Source organism: Capricornis sumatraensis, chromosome 1 (assembly GCF_032405125.1).
Source record: "Capricornis sumatraensis isolate serow.1 chromosome 1, serow.2, whole genome shotgun sequence".
Lineage (NCBI taxonomy): Eukaryota > Metazoa > Chordata > Mammalia > Artiodactyla > Bovidae > Capricornis > Capricornis sumatraensis.
In genome coordinates this window covers 2,453,595-2,470,163 of record NC_091069.1, presented here as the reverse complement: position 1 = coordinate 2,470,163, position 16,569 = coordinate 2,453,595, and the positions used below count along the sequence as shown (strand labels likewise).

Sequence of the window (16,569 nt, the reverse complement as noted above, 5' to 3'; positions counted from 1 at the left end):
TCATGGGGACCGAACGAGGCCAGCCAGGGAAATGTTTGCGGCCAGGGCTGGGCGCCCCCTCAGCTAGGCCCCCCGTGCACCATCAGGCTTGCCCACCTTCTGCAGGATGGGAGCGACGCGGGCCCAGCAGCCAGGGGTCCCATTCTGCCCTCTGCTGCGTGGCTCTGCCAACCTACTCTCCTTCTCTGGGTCTTTCTCTCCCCGTCCGCCCATGGAGAAGGCTCCCCGGGCTCGTGGGGGTGAGGGCTGCTAGGGTGCCAGGCCTGGAGAGCCAGGCTGAAGTGTGCCCGCGCAGGCTCAGTGTGGAGACAGCCTGGGAGGTGGGGGTGCCTGGCCTGAGCCGGCCCCAGGATGCCCCAGGGCCATACTACCCGCTGGACGTTAGGCTCACGTGGCTGTTGAAGCTTAATTGTAAATAAATTAAAATGATGTAAAATAATGCATCTGGGTTCTCAGTCACAGAAGCCACGTTTCAAACGCTCCACAGCCACATGTGGCCGGGGCTCCGGTGTGCATTGCTGGGATATCCCGTCCATCAGGGTGGGAAGTTCCGTCGGGCTGCTCCGCACCGGGGCCAGGTCCCAGACTGATGGGGCGGGAGCCGCCTGCACCCCCACCTCCCAGCTCCCTCCCAGGGGGGCCCAGAGGCCCTGATCTGGCTGTCACTGGGCAGAGCAACTGGACCGGCAGGGCTGTGGGGCTTGTCCATGGAGGCATGTAGGGCAAGACCAGTCTCCCAGGCCAAGGGAGGTCCTTCTGGCCCCCGGTACAAGCACGAGAAATGCCCGACAGGCCTCCCAAAGCCTGGGGAGGGCCGGGCTCAGGACCCAAACCGTCAAAGGCTCTCAGTCCCTGCCCCTGCCCCGCCCCAACCCTGTGCTGCTGAAGGTGAAACTGAGCCCAGGCTTCCTGGGGGCTCCTGCTGCTCTGGGCTCCGTTGCAGAGGAAAACAAAGCTTCTCGTTATGGCAAAGAAGCCCCGTTCCGTTCCCCTCTGGCTCTTCCAAAACGCGCTGAAACCTGCCAACGGTCTCCCTGGGACACGCATGGTTCTATTTTCTCCCGGCTTTCCAGTCTCCCCCTCCCCCACGCCCACCCAGCCTCACGCGCACATGCCACATTTCCCTGCGTTCTCAGGAGGTTCTTGGATGGAAGGCAGCCCGCCGTGTCCCGTGAATCCCTGGCCACAGACTATGGTGTTTGTGGCAGACTCCTGACGGGGGGACTTTGGGAGCCTTCAGTGGAAGATGCTAGACCCGATCCTGGGGAGCCCTGCCCGTTCTGACGTCACAGCCCAGGAGGCCTTCGTGTGGGGACCCTCACCCTCCATCCCCTCCAAGTCTGAGACCAAGGCTTTGCCCTGGGCTTCCATTCTGTCCCTTCTTCCTCTGGAGGCAAGAGGGCCCGGCTGCTGGGAGAGGCCTGGGGGCTGGAGGGGGAGCCCAGTGGGGTAGCCGAGGGGCAGCACCCGCAGCCCCAGGGCCCGCGTGCAGGGGGCTAGCATGTTGGCAGCAGGCTCCTTGGGCCATGAGGAGGGACGAAGGATAAAGATGAAGGGGAGCAAAGGTGGGACCCAGCACTGGCCCACGCTGGGCGATCTGAGGCGGCTCAGGATTGCCACGCGCCGCTGAGCTCTGGGAGCGGCCGGCAGGCCGCCTGGAAGGCCGTCCAGCGCCCTGGAGGAAAGTGGACAGGCCCCTGCCTACCCGACTCTCCCGCTGGCCCCTGTCCAGCAGCCTGAGCAGGGTGTTAGGGACCATGCAGGTCCCAGGTCCCTGCACCCCGCAAGGACATTTGCACCGGTCTGCCGGCACCTGGCCTCTGGTCTCTGCATGGCCGGCAAGGATGAGGGGCCAGCTTGCTCAGATCCTGCATGCCTCACACACACGGGGCTGGCCTGGGACCCCCTGCCCTCCAGCTGGTAGGAGTGGTGGCAGCGGCATTTGGCAGAGTAGAGGCGCTAGAGTCAGACTGATGTGCACCCAGCCCCCTGGCCACGCTCAGGGATGCCCGCTGGCCACACCACCCGCTCCTCCCCACGGCCCACAGAGGCCCCACTGCCTCCTCCTCGAGCAGGAGGTGAGGACCCTGGGAGGAGTGAGCGTCTTATTCGGGTCCCGGGGCTTCTGCCGGGCAGGCCCTCTCCAAGCTCATGGTGCGTGACCCCAGGCCAGACGGCTCAGTGCTCGCCTGTCCATCAGGGACGTGGGCGGGAGGTGCTGGCCACCCTAGGCAAGCACTTCATTCCGTGGCGTGGGGGTGAGCCGAACTCTCGGGCCTGTTCAGGCTGGATGGCACCTCTGTGGGGTCTGAGAGGATCCTCGGCAGGCAGAAGCTCCACTGGGTGTCCCCAGACTGAGGCAGAGCAGAAGAGCATTCTGCCCACTGCCCTAAAACCCCTTGCAGACACGGTGGAGGAAGCCCAGCCAGGCCGACACTGCCCAGGGCACACAGCAGGTCATGCCCACCCCAGGACCTTTGCATGTGACGGGCTCGCTGTCTGGCCCTGGGGCCTCTCTGTTGCCAAATGCCATTGCCACCACTCCTACCAGCTGGAGGGCAGGGGGTCCTAGGCCAGCCCCATGAGTGTGAGGCACTGTGAGCAAGCTGGCACCTCATCCTTGCCAGCCATGCAGAGACCAGAGGCCAGGTGCCAGCAGACCATCCCTGCTGGATGCAGGGACCTGGGACCTGCATGGACCCTAACACCCTGCTCAGGCTGCTGGACAGGGGCCAGCGGGAGAGTCGGGTAGGCAGGGGTCTGTCCACTTTCCTCCAGAGGGCACGTTGCTGCCCTGGGTCCCTGCAGGAGGCTCAGAGCTCCCGGGATGGCTGGCCGCAGGCGGGCTGGGTCTGAGGGTGGGGGGCCCCTTCTCCTGTGTCCTGCTAACAGCCATGCTCAGCCCTGCCTGTGCAGAGCTCCAGACGGCACTCAGAGCCACGGTGCTCATTCTGCCCAGAAAAACTTTCCAAAATTAAGGCAGCAGAGTGTTTTGGGATTAGGGTGAGGAAGGGCTGGCCTAGGTCACCAGCTCCGAGGGGAGAGGGTGATATGGTCCAGCCCGAAGCGATGGGGAAGCTTGCTGGGGCTCAGACCTTCCCGAGCGGTCCTCTGGGGTGAAGCGGGCAGGTTGGGGGGTGTGGCCCATGACGGCCTCTCTCACGTCGGAGGCCAGTGCCATTTCCAGAGGGGCCCAGGGTTATTCCTCCCCAGCAGAGGGACAAACACAGGCAGGGAAGGGAGCGTGAACACTTCTGTTTCCGGGCTCAGCCCCTGAGAGAGGAGTCGAGGTGGAGCCTGGGCCAGACCGCCCCTCGGCCCGAGCTGCCCCCAGGGACGGCTGTGGAATGAACGCTGCACAGGCCCCATGCGGAGGTCCGGGGCCAAGCCACAGGGTCCGGGAAGCAGGCCCGCTCTCCCCTCCCCTCTCCTGGCTCCACAGGGCCCTCTCGGGGTCCCCCAGGCCCACCTATGGGCAGGGGCTGCAGGCGCTCCTCTGCCCGAGGCTTGAGAAAGAGCCTCCGCCCCCTTGAGAAAGGCCCCTGGCCCCCAGGCTGCGGTCTGACGAGGGGACCAGCTTCTCTCCAAAGGTCACCTGAAGCACAAACGTCTTCCCATGGCCTTGACTTTATTAGCCTGAGCCGTTTCAGCCCAGTCCACAGAAGGCGCTGAGTGGGATGGCACCTCTGAAACCAACCCCAGGCCCACCAGGACTTTCTGCACCCCAGTCAACCGCACAGCTTCCTGCCTGCGTCCCCTCGAGCCCCCTCCCCAGGGGGCTGCCTGGGTGCCAGGGCCAGGCACCGTCCCCGCAGGGAAGACAGGCAGTTCTGAAGGCCCTGGGGCGGGGACAGCGGGGGCACCTCATTCCAGGCCCTGGGCGAGCGCCACCCCTGGGGACTGGAAGAGAGGGGGTGAGGCCCAGAGCTGAGTCAGACAGCAAGGACAGAGCCCCGGGCGCACCTTCATCTCCGACATGGTGAGCGAGGGGCCCCGGGGAAACAGGGCAGGAGAGGGAGCTTCTGCACCTTGGTGGGCGAGGGGGCAGCTGAGACCCTCCCAGCCCTGCTCCTGGCGCCGATTTCAGGGCTGGGGACTCTCCGGGGGCTTCCCTGTGTGAACACAAGCAGAGCTCACTTTCTGGGTCCACCCCTCCTTCCTGGGACCTGGGAACAGACCATCCTGCCAACCCTGACCTCAGGGGCGGTGCCAGCCTGGCACATCTGCTCTCCGCCTTCACTACTGTGCCCGAAGCAGACAGCACTAATCAATCCCACATGGTCCCCCGTGGCAGACACACCCGCAACCCTCAAGGCCGCTCCAGGCAGCCTGCCCGTCAGGGACGGAGCACTCGGTGGCGCTCTCCGCCGCCCGCTTTCACGGGGGCCTTCTCAAGGGTTTCCTAAGCTCCTCTTCAGAAGCTCTCCAGGGCTACAGGCTGGTCCCTGAGCCCACGGCATTGCAGGTGGCTTTTATGGGGGGGTGGGGTGGACTCGAGACCCCCCTTCGGTCAGTGACCACAGGACGGGCCTTCTGGGTCCTCTCTCCACCCCCTCTGTCTGCATCTTTGGGGGCATGGCAAGTAGCTCTCGACGAAGGGCAAGGGAGTCCACGTTCCAGCCAGGGTCCAGGTCCTGGTGTCCAGGGCGGCGCAGGTCCCTGGGAATGGGTGGCGTGGGCCGGGGTGGCAGGTGCTGGTTCTTGGACCAGCTGAGGCCCTGCCCGCGGCCGTCAGTAGACCCCCTTCACCCTCTTGTTGTCAGGGTCGAAGGGGGACTTGAGGTGGGCATGGGCAGCGTGGGTCACCCCCATCCTCTCCAGGGTGTAGTCCCCACTCTTCACGAAGTCCAGGGAGACCTGGTGGGCACAGAGGAGGGGCCGTGGTCACTCGGCGCCCTGTGGGAGCCGGGCTCACGCAGCCTGCCTCCCGGGATGGAGCTGCTGTCTTGCCCTGTCACGCCCCTCCCTCCTCTGAGTCCAGGAGCTGCCCTAACCCTGAGCATGTGGACTCCGTGTCCCCGGGCCCCTAGGCTGGGCCCGAGCCCCTGAGCTGGGCCTGAGCCCCTGGGGTGGACCTGAGCCCCTGAGCTGGGCCTGAGCCCCTGGGTCCGGTGGAGCTGAGGTCTGGCACCGGGGAGAACCTCTCCCGCTGGGCAGCAAGCCCTGCCCTGTAGCCACTGATCCCTGGGAGGGCAGGCGACCAGCGGGGCACCTCTGGGGTTTATAAATGGCGGTTTGTGCAGAATGCTTAGACTCTCCGCACACAGACCAGGCCGCCCCTCCGTCTCATTGCCGAGTCCCCCAAATGAGCCTGTGCACGTGTGTTCCTGTGTGCATGTGTGGCCGTATGTGTGCTCACAGGTGGGTACACCTGTGTGTACACCGACGTATGAGCGCACAACCGTTTGCACACACACAGGATCTCCAGCTCCAGGGAGCAGAGCGGGTGAGCCCTGCCCAGAGCCCCTTTCTGACCATGAGAAGCCTGGAGCTTCCAAAGTCAGGTTCTGTCAGAAAGAAAACATAGAAACAGCCGCCACCTATGGCCGGGGAAGACAGGGCCCCGTCAGTCAGTCCCTTCACTGGTCTCCCGTTCCCCCCGGCCCAGCCCACCCAGAGAGGGAGGCAGGGGTGCAGGGGAGAGGCCCAGAGGGGACCAGGGCTCCCCGTGGCAGTGCAGGGGCGGGGGGACCCACCGGCCCGCCGCTGGGGTCTCGGATGTAGCCGTAGGCCAGGGTCTTATTGATGGTGAATCCGAAGTCGGCCCTGCGGACGTGGCCCACCACCTGGCCGTTCCTCCAGATGGCCTCCAGCCCGAACATGGGCACTTTCCTGGAAGAAGCGATAGACAGCTGGGACCCCAGGGCCCCCGGAGGGGGAACTCCTGCACTTTGCCTGGCCGAGGAGAAAGGACAGAGCCCCCCAGACCATGGGCTCCACTCCTCAGGGCTGGTCTGCTAGGGGCCCACGTGCCCCTCACCTGGCCCCCGAGGATGCCGGGGCTCAGGCTCCAAGCAGATAAATGGACAGAAAACATCAAAACCAGGGCCCGACTTTCGTGTTTCTGGAGGCAGGCCCCACAGATTTGGAACTGTCACACAACTTGTTTTAATCTGACGGCTCTCCTTTGCTGACAGTGTGATGCATCACTTATTAAAAGTAATTTTCTGTCTTACACATAAAATACAAATGCTTGCCGTAAAATTTTTGAAAATTTAAAACAGGAAATGAGCAGAGCATTAAACTGCAGTCACAGAAACACCAGTGCCTTGGCCGGTGTGCCCTCTCCTGCCTGAGTCCTCATGCCTGCGGGCACTGGGCCGGGTGCTGGGGATCAGGTGCCCCCAGGGCTGCAGCACCGTGTGGCCCCGCGGGTCCTGGGGTGGGTGCCAAGGACCGTGCCCGGTGGGGTGTGGGGCACGGCTGGGGTGGTTACAGTAACAGGAACTGGGGGAACCTTGCCCTGAGCCAGAGTCTGAACAGGGTCTGGGTGCCTCCCGGTTCGGAGGTCAGGGGTGACAAGGTCTGGGCCCCACGGGCGCAGAGGATGAAGGTGGGGTGGCGGAAGCTTTGCAAACTCATCCTGTCTCCTTCGGTCCCATCCTACAGGGGTGCCGTGTCCACACGAGGAGACAGCCTCAGCGAGGCCCCTCCCGCCCAGGGCCCCAGGGCAGGGCAGCAGCATCCTGGTGGCGTCCCTCCTTGGTCCGGGATGGCCAGGCCGCGGCCCTAGGCAGACTCTGCATCCCCGCGGGGAACCCTGGGGAGGGGTGAGCCGGGCGGTGGCCACTGTTCTCCGAGGCAGCGGGAGCTTTCTGGAGGGCCAGGTGGCAGGAGGGCTCGGCCGACCCCTGCCCTATCTGCACCCCAAACCAGAGCCGAGTGCTCCCCAGGAAGCAGACAAGGAGTCAGGCAGAGGGGCAGCCTGACAGGGTCGCAGGGAGAAGTTAGGAGACGACACGCCCAGCTCTGCTCACTCAGTGACCCTAATCTCAGCAGCCCCGACACTTCATTTGGAGGTGCCGAATCTGGGAGAAAGGGTACCGCTGGCATCAGCCAACGAGACCCAGAGACGCCCACCACCCTGGGGACGGCTGCTACCCAGCTCCTCATCACCCCATCCACGTCCTCCAACCAGCACCAGGGACCCGGGGCCTGTGCGGGCTCAGCTCCCAGCACGAAGGGCAACGTGCTCAGAGCTGCCAGGGAGGTGGGGATGGGGGAGGTGGGGAGAAGAGATCGGCCCCGCATGGGGCTTCCTTCCACCCTGGCCACGGGCCTGGGCGAGAACCACTCTGCCCCTGGGCCCCTGTGGTCTCCGTCTGTCAGTGGGGCTGGCCCCAGCCTGGCCCCTCCTTCTGCAGGGCCCCTCCCGGGCTGTGGGGAGGCTCTGACCAGGACACGGGGGGCAATGGCAGTGCCCTGATGGGCAACCAGATCGGGGGGCCCCAGCGGCAGCCCCCTACAAAGCCCACTAGGCTGGGCAGGGCCTTCCCCTTTCAAGACACATGTTCGGAGGAACTTCCCAGCCGTCCAGTGGTTAGGCCTCACAGCTGTCACTGCCAAGGGCACGAGTTCAGTCCCTAGGTGGGGAACTAAGGTCCTGCAAGCCACGTGGTGCGGCCAAAATAAATAAAGCGAATCAAAACCTGTGTTTGCCGAGGGCTGCGCTGTCCGCTCCCTGCCAACCGCCATCAGCCCGCGCCCGGTTTGCCCCCTGCCTGGCCCTGATGGGATCTGAGTTGCAGCCCCAGCTTCAGAGTCGGGCCTGCTGTGGACCCAGCCCTGCCCCGCGGGTCCCAGTCTCCTTCCTGTTGGGGGCTGCGGTGCGCGCTCCGGGAGAGGGTGCCTGGCCTGCGGGGGCAGGGGAGCCCAGAAGCACCGTCCCACGTGTCTGCACGGACGCCCCCCGCTCCCGGGGCCCCCAGGCCCAGCGGTACTCACTCGTCCACGGTGAAGCCGACCAGGCGCCGGCGGAGGCCCTCGGCCCGCTGCTTCTCCAGGGCCTCACGCCCCAGGAAGGGGACGGAGGACTTGAGCTTGCAGGTGAAGGCCAAGCCCGCCTCCAGGGGGCTGTCATCAGCCCGGAGGTCAGCATGCCAGTGCCGGTAGCCTGGAGTGGGGGAGGCCACGGGGTCACTGTCCAGCGGGGGCGGGGACTTCAGAAAGCGCCCCGGGGGATGCCCGCCCCCGGTCACACCCTCAGCCTAGACCCTCCATGACCCGGGGTTTCCGGGGGCTGGGAGCATCCTCAGTCTCAGGAGGCGCCCTGGCTAAGCCCCGGAGTTAGACCACCCCCAGCAGCATCGCCACGCATCTCTGCCATCACGCTGGAGACCCTGGGGAGGGGGCAGTGGAGAGCCGGGCAGTTCGGAGGGCCCCCCTCCTGCTCTGATGGTCTTCAGCTCTCTCTGGGAATCTCAGCGCTGAATCCAAGTCTGGCTCTGGGCCCCTCCCCTTGGGAGATACCTGCGCCCCTGCCAAGAGTGCTGAGGTCAGAGATGCCAGTACCGTCCCCAGGCCCTGGTACAAGGGCAGCGAAGGGGGTTTGGGGAAACAGTCCGTGTGGGGGCACGGGGCGGCACGGCATGGCAGGAAGGGAGCACGGGGACACATGGGGGCTGGTCAACAGCCTCCAGCGAGTGTGGCTCAGCAGCCCCCCTGTGGTCCAGGCCCCGCACACACCTTTCTCGATGCTCAGGGAGTCGATGGCCCGGTAGCCGGCATTGACGAGGCCGTGCTTGGCCCCCACGGTCATCAGGGCCTGGTACACAGGCAGGCAGGATGGCCTCGGGGCGTGCAGCTCCCAGCCCAGCTCCCCCACGAAGGACAGCCTCACGGCCCGGACCTGGGGGCAAGGCACAGCTCAGACCCGAGCCAGGCACAGACTGGGGTGGAGGCCCAGCCGCCACCAATGGGTGGACACTTCCTACTGCCACCACTAATAGCCAGACCTGGGCCCAGGCCACAGGCCACCAAGAAATGGGGCCTGCTGGCGAGCGTCCTCAGGAGCGCTCGGGAAATCTTTGAAAGGAAGAGATGTTGCCGTTGGGAGTGGAAGTGGACACGCGGTTCCCAGGCCACAGCTCGTCTCCTATAGGAGACGTCTCCTGACTATAGCAGTCTCCTGGGGCCTCGGTAGCCAGGGGTGGAGGACCACGGAAGTGAGCTCTCTGCCAAGCCTAAGGCCTGAAGTCCAAAACCAGGGTGTGGGCAGGGCTGTGCTCCCTCTGGAGGCTCTGGGGCGGGTCCCTCCTGCCCCTTCCATCTCCTGGGGGTCCAGGCTCTGCTGACCTGGATGCGTCACGCTGGCCTTGGCCTCCGTCTCCTCCGTGTCTGTGCCTGCCTGTCTCTCATCAGGACACTGGCTGCTGGGCGGAGACCCCCCTTACCAGGGTGCTCTCACCCCGGGATCCTCACCGGCATCGAATCAGCACAGCGCCTGATTCCAAGGTCCCGTTCCCAGCCCAGGGGTGATATCTCTTTAGGGGGCCATTGTCCAATCACTGCGGTGACCTTGGGCAAGACACTTGGCCTCTCTTTGGCCTCTAAATAGGATCTGGAGCCTGGCTTTGCCTGTCTTAGGAAGCTCTGAGGGGGTGTCCTCGAGTAAGGATGGGGAGTCAGCCACACGACTCAGGAGTCGCCTGCTTAGTGCATTCAAGGGCAGCGGGAGGGGGCAGCTGGGCGTTGGGCGAGTGTCCTGGTCACCCCCCACCCCAGCAGACCTCGGCCAAGAGCTAGGATCTGAAGGCAGACACAGCCTCTACCCCCCAGGCCTTGAGTCTTGGAAGGCCACCACCAGACGCCCAAGCAGGCTCCAGGGCAGGCAGGCGGAAGGACTCTGAGGCAGGCACAGGCCAAGCTGGGATCTTGTGCGGGGTTTGCTGTTGTGGACAGGCCTTCCAGACAAGCGGCAGAGCGAGGGCAAAGGCACGGAGCGGGAGCAGCTGCGGGTGTTGTCGGGGGCGGGGGCAGGCAAGAAGGCTGGCGGGTGAGGCCGGGAGGGCCTCGCCGACTGGCTGCTGATGCTGGACTGTAAAAGCACTGCCCAGGGCTGGGTTCACAGGCCAGGAAAGGGACCGTGGGCCCCCAAACCCCATGGAAGGGACAGTGCTGTTCATGGAGCATCCCCAGGCCTGCTCTTTGTAGACATCACTGCAAAAACTTTCTAGGGGATGATGCGGAAACGGGCTCCAGAGACAGCCTGCCTGGCTGTGTACACACAGTGCTGACGCGGGGATGGCTGGTCTCCGGGCGAGCATGTCCGTCAGCCTGTGTCCCGTGCCAGCAGCCACGTGGAGGCCATGAGCAGGATGGGCGATGCCTGGCCTGGCAGCCTGGCTTTTCCTGCCCGGCTGGTTGGTGCCAGGTCACTTGCACACCCAGCTCCTGGTGGCTGCTTCCGGCCTGCGGGCAAACCCTTGAACGTCTAGTGTCCCCACATGCGGGGCCGGGCACGGCTCTGTCCAGGTCACAGAAGGGACAGGGAGGCCTCAGCAGGCTGCAGCGCTCTGGAGGCAGAGGACCCGATCCCATCACTGCTTCGAGCCCAAAGGGCTGCCCGGGACAGCTCCTGCGGCGATAAGGTCAGTGGATGGAGAGCTGGCCCGCTCTCCCAAATGACTTGAAATCACAGCCGCTAGGAGGGCTGGATTCAGAAAGCTTTTGAAAGGCACACATGTGCTCTGAGCTGCCATTTGCCCGGGGCCTCTCAAAAAACTCAGAATTGACATAGAAAACATACTGTTGACGTATCCCTGCTCCCCTGGTGCAAGCCGTGGGCCCCTGACAAAGACTGCCTTGTCAACGGGGTGCTAATTTTAGACAGACCACAGAGGAGCTTGGGGCTCAAAGCCAATCTCATTTCAAACAGGAAAAAAATAATTTTCAAAGCTCACCCATTAATGGGCCCAGGACTGCGGGTCCTGTCAGACACCCTCCCTCAGTTAAGCCAGGTTCTTGAGTGAATTCAGGGGTGGGATGGAGCCACCTGGCCCCTTCCCCAGCTCCCAGGAATCCAACGAGGCTGGGAGGCTGGCCGGCGTGCTCTCCATTACAGCCCTGTGGGCAAACCCGGCACGCAGGGGGCTGAATAAATACTTCCCGGACGGAGTGGGGAGACAGGTGCAGAGGGCCAAAGCTCTGCTTTCTGGCAAAGCGAAGGGAAGGGCTTGGGGATTCCTAGTGACTTTCTAAGTTGCCAGCACCACTGGTTCTTGAGACTCCGAGCACTTTTCTCCCTGAAGCTGTGGATCTAGGCGAGCCCTGGGGTCCTCTGAGAGGGGACACAGGCTGAGAAGGAGCGCATCTGCAACATGGGCCCAGAATCAGCCTGACCCACGGGCCGGCCTCCCCCAGACTCAGTGCCCACGTCTGATAAGTGGGGGTGAGTATCAAGCTCATGGAAGGCAGGTGCCTGGTACCAGTCAGCATCAGCTTGGATCAGCTTTAAAAGCGAGCCCCAAACTGAGGCAAACCCTCTGCAAAACAGCCCCGCCCTGCTCTGGGAACCACGGACAGTGGATTGGGCCACAGAGATGCAGAAGATCATCAGGAAAGGCCTTAAAGTAGCTTTTGTTTAAACCCTTTTATGACCCCCAGGACTCCCCTGATACTGTTAGAAGCAACAAACCAAATCAGCAAGGTTGCAGGGCACAAACTCAACACTCAGAAATCAGCTGCATTTCCGTACTCTAACAACAGACCATCTGAAAAGGAAACCAGAAAAACTTCCATGTACAGTCACAGCGAAAAGAATAAAATACTTAGGAAGAACCCTAACCATGGAGGTGAGAGGCTTGCACGCTCAGAACCGCAGAACACTCTGCTGAAGGAAATGAAAGAGACAGATGGAAAGACAGCTCTTTTGTTTGTGGACTGGAAGACTGCATGTCACCAAGATACCAGTATTGCCCAAAGTGATCTACGGTCCAATACAATCTCTATCAAAATCCTAGTGGCTTTTGTTTGTTTGTTTTTTGCAGAAATAGAAAATTTCACCCTAACAGTTACATGGGTGACCTCGAATAGGCAAACAGTCTTGGAAAAGGACAAGGCAGAAGACTCACTTCCTCATTTCAAAACTTATTACAAAGGTGCCACAATCAAAATAGTGCGCTGCTGGCATAAAATCAAATGGACAAATGGAATAGAAACGAGAGCCCAGAAATAAACCCTCATGTAAATGCCTAGTGACCTTGAACAAGGGATCCAAGACTACTGGGACTTCCCCAGCAGCTCAGCAGTAAAGAATCTGCCCGCCAGTTCAGGAAACGCAGGTTCAGTCCCTGTGTGGGCAAGACCCCCTGGAGGAAGAAACGGCAACCCACTCCACTCTTCTTGCCTGGGAAAAATCCCACGGATATTGGAGCGTGACATGCTGCAGTCCATGGGGCTGCAGAGAGTCAGACATGACTGAGTGTGCACCCACCCATGCCTGCTGTGACTACTCCACGGGGAAAGGACAACGATAGGCTAACTGAGCCTTCTCATATACCACGCACATGATATACACGCCCTAACTCAAACCGAATTAGAGCCCAGGCGTGAGCCCGCAGACTGTGAACGCCCTAGAGGACAGCACGGAGGCGAGCTCCATGACTCTGGACTCGGCAGTGATTTCCCAGCTATGACACCAGAGGAAAGGCAACGAAGAGCAGAAAGAGCTAAATGGGACTCCAGCAAGTGTAAGAACCTCTGTGCTTCAAAGGATACAACAACGGTGAGAAGTTAACCTGCAGAATGGGAGAAAGCATTCAAAACTCATGTATCTGGTAAGGGGTTAACATCCAGAATATACAAAGAACACCTGCAATTCAACAAAGACGAAGCAACCCGATTAAGAGATGAATTGAGAACTTATTTCACCAAAAATCTACGAATGGCCAACAAGCATATGAAAAGATGGCCAACGTCACTAAACAGTAGAGAAACGTCGGTCAAAATCACAATGAGATATGACTTCTAAGCCATTAGCATTTCGAAGGAAACAAAATAATCAGTGTTGGCAGGAATATGAAGGAATTGGAACCCTTGGGCGCAGTTGGGGGAATGCAAAATGGTGCAACTGTTAGGAAAAACAGTATGGTGATTCCTCGAAAAACCAAAAATAGAACTTCCATATGTCCAGCAATCCCACGCCCGGGTGCATGTGCAAAAGAACCGAAGGGTGGAACAGGGAGCTGGTCTGGTCTTGCACCTCCCGGGAAGCAGCAGACAATAAGCAGCCGGAGCAGGGCCTTGTGTGAGGTCCCGCTGGGAGCAGTGTCCTTCTCTGCCTGGCTCAGCTCGGCGACCACTCAGGAATCGCCAGGGCTTGGCCGGGGCCCATCTTTCCAGCAGCCGGCGTGGTTCTGCCGGGTGACCCACAGAGGAAGGAGCTGCTTCTAAAGCTAGCAGGAGCCCCCTGCGAGGCTCAGAGTCCTGGGCTGGGGGACGGAGACCCGATGGGGCCCCTCGATGAAAAGGGACCATGCTGGGGGTGGGGAGGCAGACCCGTCCAGCCCCAAACGTCTGCCTGAGCAGCACTCCTGCTGTGCGGCTCTTCTCCAGTCTGAATTCGCTCAGAGACCCTCTCCTCACTGGAAGGACTGATGCTGAAGCGGAAGCTCCAGTACTTCGGCCACCTGATGCGAAGAGCCGACTCATTGGAAAAGACCCTGAGGCTGGGAAAGGTTGAAGGCCAAAGAAGAGGGTGGCAGAGGATGAGATGGTTAGATAGCATCGTGGACTTAATGGACATGAATCTGAGAAAACTTCGGGAGTGAGTAAAGGACAGGGGAGCCTGGCGTGCTGCGGTCCATGGAGCCGCGAAGAGTCAGACACGACTTAGTGACTGAACGATAACAATGTCTCCTTCAGGAAGATTCTGGGTTTCAGACCCCTCCACCCAGGACCTGCAAGGCCCTGGAGGGAGTTAACGTGGGATGCTACGGGTCTCCTGTGGTGAGAGAGGATTCTCCCCCTCTGCCCGTCACCTATTTCATTTCAGGTGGCACCTGAGATGGTCAGCAAGGCGCGGTGAGCGAGAGCTCACCCCACACGGACAGAGCTGTGTCTGCATCAGCCTTGGCTGCAGCAGGCTTAAAGCTTATCTGCCTTGTAAGGACACGGTTGGAATCCGGAACACGAGAATCAGAGGCCTCTGAGCACCTCCAGCCCTGGGGCTCTGCACACAGTGGGTGGTCAGTAACGTCTGTCATTCCACACGGGGTCACCTGCCCCAGACAAAGGTGGCAAACCCAGCAAGACGAAGCTTCTAGCCACGCTTTCCACAAACGCCTGTGTTCCAGCATCCCCGGGGGCCCCCACATCACCCCAGGATCTGGACCCTCCTCAGTCCTCCTCAGGGCGCTGCCCGGCCGTCCTGGCATTCACACCTGTCATGGGGCAGTAAGGGCCAGCCGCCCCCCAGAGCAGGCGCCCTGGTGGCTGAGAGTGCGGGCTGGGGTGCCACATACCCACAAGGTTTAAATCTGAGTCACAGACGTCGCATCCCCGTTGACTGACATCCCTCTGAGTCTGCTTTGGGCGCAGTCAACAAAACTGTCAGCCTAGGGCCCCTGGCTGCCTGGTGAGGCGGGTGCCGCCGGCGCGCGCGCTTTACAGATGAGGAAGCTGGAGCTCAGGGAGGTCAGGCCACCTGCCCAAAGCCCCGTGATGTCCTGGAAGATGCTTGACAACCAGCTGTCGGGAGGCAGGGGTTGTTTCGCAGCCTTTACCCCTTTCTGCGGGGTGAACAGTCCTACCACGGTTGATTTCAAGCTGCCAGTGGTTTAACCACCACCTGCCAATTTTGCTCCAGCTTTAGCCATCAGCTCTCACGAGCTGGAGGGAGCACTTCCCAGCACACGCAGAGGACTCACAGCCAGTAAGTCAGAGCAGGCGCTCCACGCCGTCAGCGTTCCGCACTCCCGCCCTACCCTCGACTGAGTCACTGGATTATTCTGGGGGCAGTGAATACACTCAGGTTTCAGCAAGATGGATTTGGGGGCTTGCTGAAATTCCTGCCAGCTCTCCATGGGGGGCACGGGAACGGAGGGGGTGCTATGGGGGGGTGGTGCTGGGTCCCCATCCTGGCTTGGATCACAGGCCACGTGGGTGCCCTGGGGAGGACAGCCCATGTGGCTCCCGTGGGATGGGTGCTCTGGCCACGGGTGACATCAGAACCAGCCTGGGGCCGCCTCTCTGGGCAGACACCACAGAGGGCTTGAGCAGATGTGTCCACAGACACCAGGCACAAGCCAGTGTGCCCAACCGTCTCACATCACATCAGCTCACGGATGTCTCACATGCTTCCGGGGAGTTTGGTTGTGTAACAGCACCCCTGACTCACCAGGCACATCATCCAAACTTAGTCATCCCTTTAAATAAATGAGGATCCTCGGGCCCCCCCAGGCAAGGGATAGACAGGGGTCTGAGCACGTGCAGCCCGGGACCCACAGAAGAGTGGGGAATTCAGCTGGCGGTACGGCTTAAAAGAGCTTCATTTTTCAAATCCTCTAAACAACCCAAGACACCCTTGACTCCAAAAACGTCCTTCTGTGTCAGTGTGCGTCTTCTCCCTGCAGTCTGATCCAGAGGGCTAGTGTGCAGGCATGCTGGTGGTTCCGGTGAGGGACGTGCTGGAGGTGCTGGTGGTGGTTAGTGAGGATAATGGTGGTGGTGGTGATGTTCCTGAAGGTGGTAAAGGTGGTAGGGCACAGTGACTGGAAACCAATTTTCCAAGAATAATAACAAGTAAACGGGGAGGGACTTCCCTGGTGGTCCAGAGGTTAAAGATCTGCTTGCTGATCCCGGGGACATGGGTTCATCCCCTGTCCAGGAGGGTTCCATGTGCCGAGCAACAGAGCCTGTGCGCCTTGGAGCCTGTGCTCCAGCGCGAGCAGCCGCTGCAGGGACGGCATGCCGCAACTGGAGAGGCGCCCCCGCTCATCGCAGCTACAGAAAAGCCTGCACACAGCAACGAAGACCCAGCACAGACAATAACTCAATAGATGCCCCTTTCGAAAAAAAGGTGTGATGCTCAAACCACACTTTACAAACGCGGCCTCTGAGGATCAGCAGGTGAACAATATGGGGCACCCCCAGAAAGACCCCACCTGCACCTACAGACGGGCAGGGACTGAGGGTCAGATATCCCTGCAGAGAAAGGTTCTGCCCTGGAGGAACCTCGAATCTCTGAAGCACGCTCGTTCCAGCCACACCCCGTCCTTACAGTTTGACGGCAAGAAGCTGTCACTGTCCCCGCGAGAGAACCCTGTGTAGTGAGTGGCCTTGGCTACCACGTCTTTCTCGACTACACACTCCCGTCTCTCCAGGGCGGTGGTGAATTTGCACGACTTGTGCAAAGCAACTTTTCGGGCAACGGCTAAAACCCACTTGGCAAACCCAGGCTTCACGAAGGTGCGGGCCTCCCACCTCTGTACGAGGCGTGAAGGGGGGATGAACAGTCCACCCCGGACTAATGGAATCTGAACAGTGAGACGCACACAGTCAGGAAAAGAAATGCAATTTCCTTTTGACCCGAAATTAATTTTCAGAAGAAAATTGCTTTAGCACGTGGCC

The 16,569-nt window shown here is 61.2% G+C and overlaps 1 protein-coding gene across 6 annotated transcripts in view; it reads right to left on the bottom strand.

Annotated features, from left to right (window-relative positions):
• Nucleotides 1-3,637: 3,637 nt before the first annotated feature.
• The window catches only part of SARDH (sarcosine dehydrogenase), a 59,556-nt gene continuing 46,624 nt past the window's right edge, over nucleotides 3,638-16,569 (bottom strand). For 5 of the 6 annotated variants that reach the window (XM_068987316.1, XM_068987360.1, XM_068987325.1 and 2 more), the window contains 4 exons: nucleotides 8,686-8,848; nucleotides 7,945-8,113; nucleotides 5,697-5,832; nucleotides 3,638-4,857 (listed from right to left, as the gene is read on the bottom strand). In XM_068987316.1, the coding sequence (XP_068843417.1) occupies nucleotides 4,732-4,857; nucleotides 5,697-5,832; nucleotides 7,945-8,113; nucleotides 8,686-8,848 (594 nt within the window). In that variant the 3' untranslated portion in view covers nucleotides 3,638-4,731. Of the gene's footprint in view, nucleotides 4,858-5,696; nucleotides 5,833-6,306; nucleotides 6,761-7,944; nucleotides 8,114-8,685; nucleotides 8,849-16,569 lie in introns of those variants that run through there. The other variant, XM_068987352.1, reaches the window with a different exon arrangement.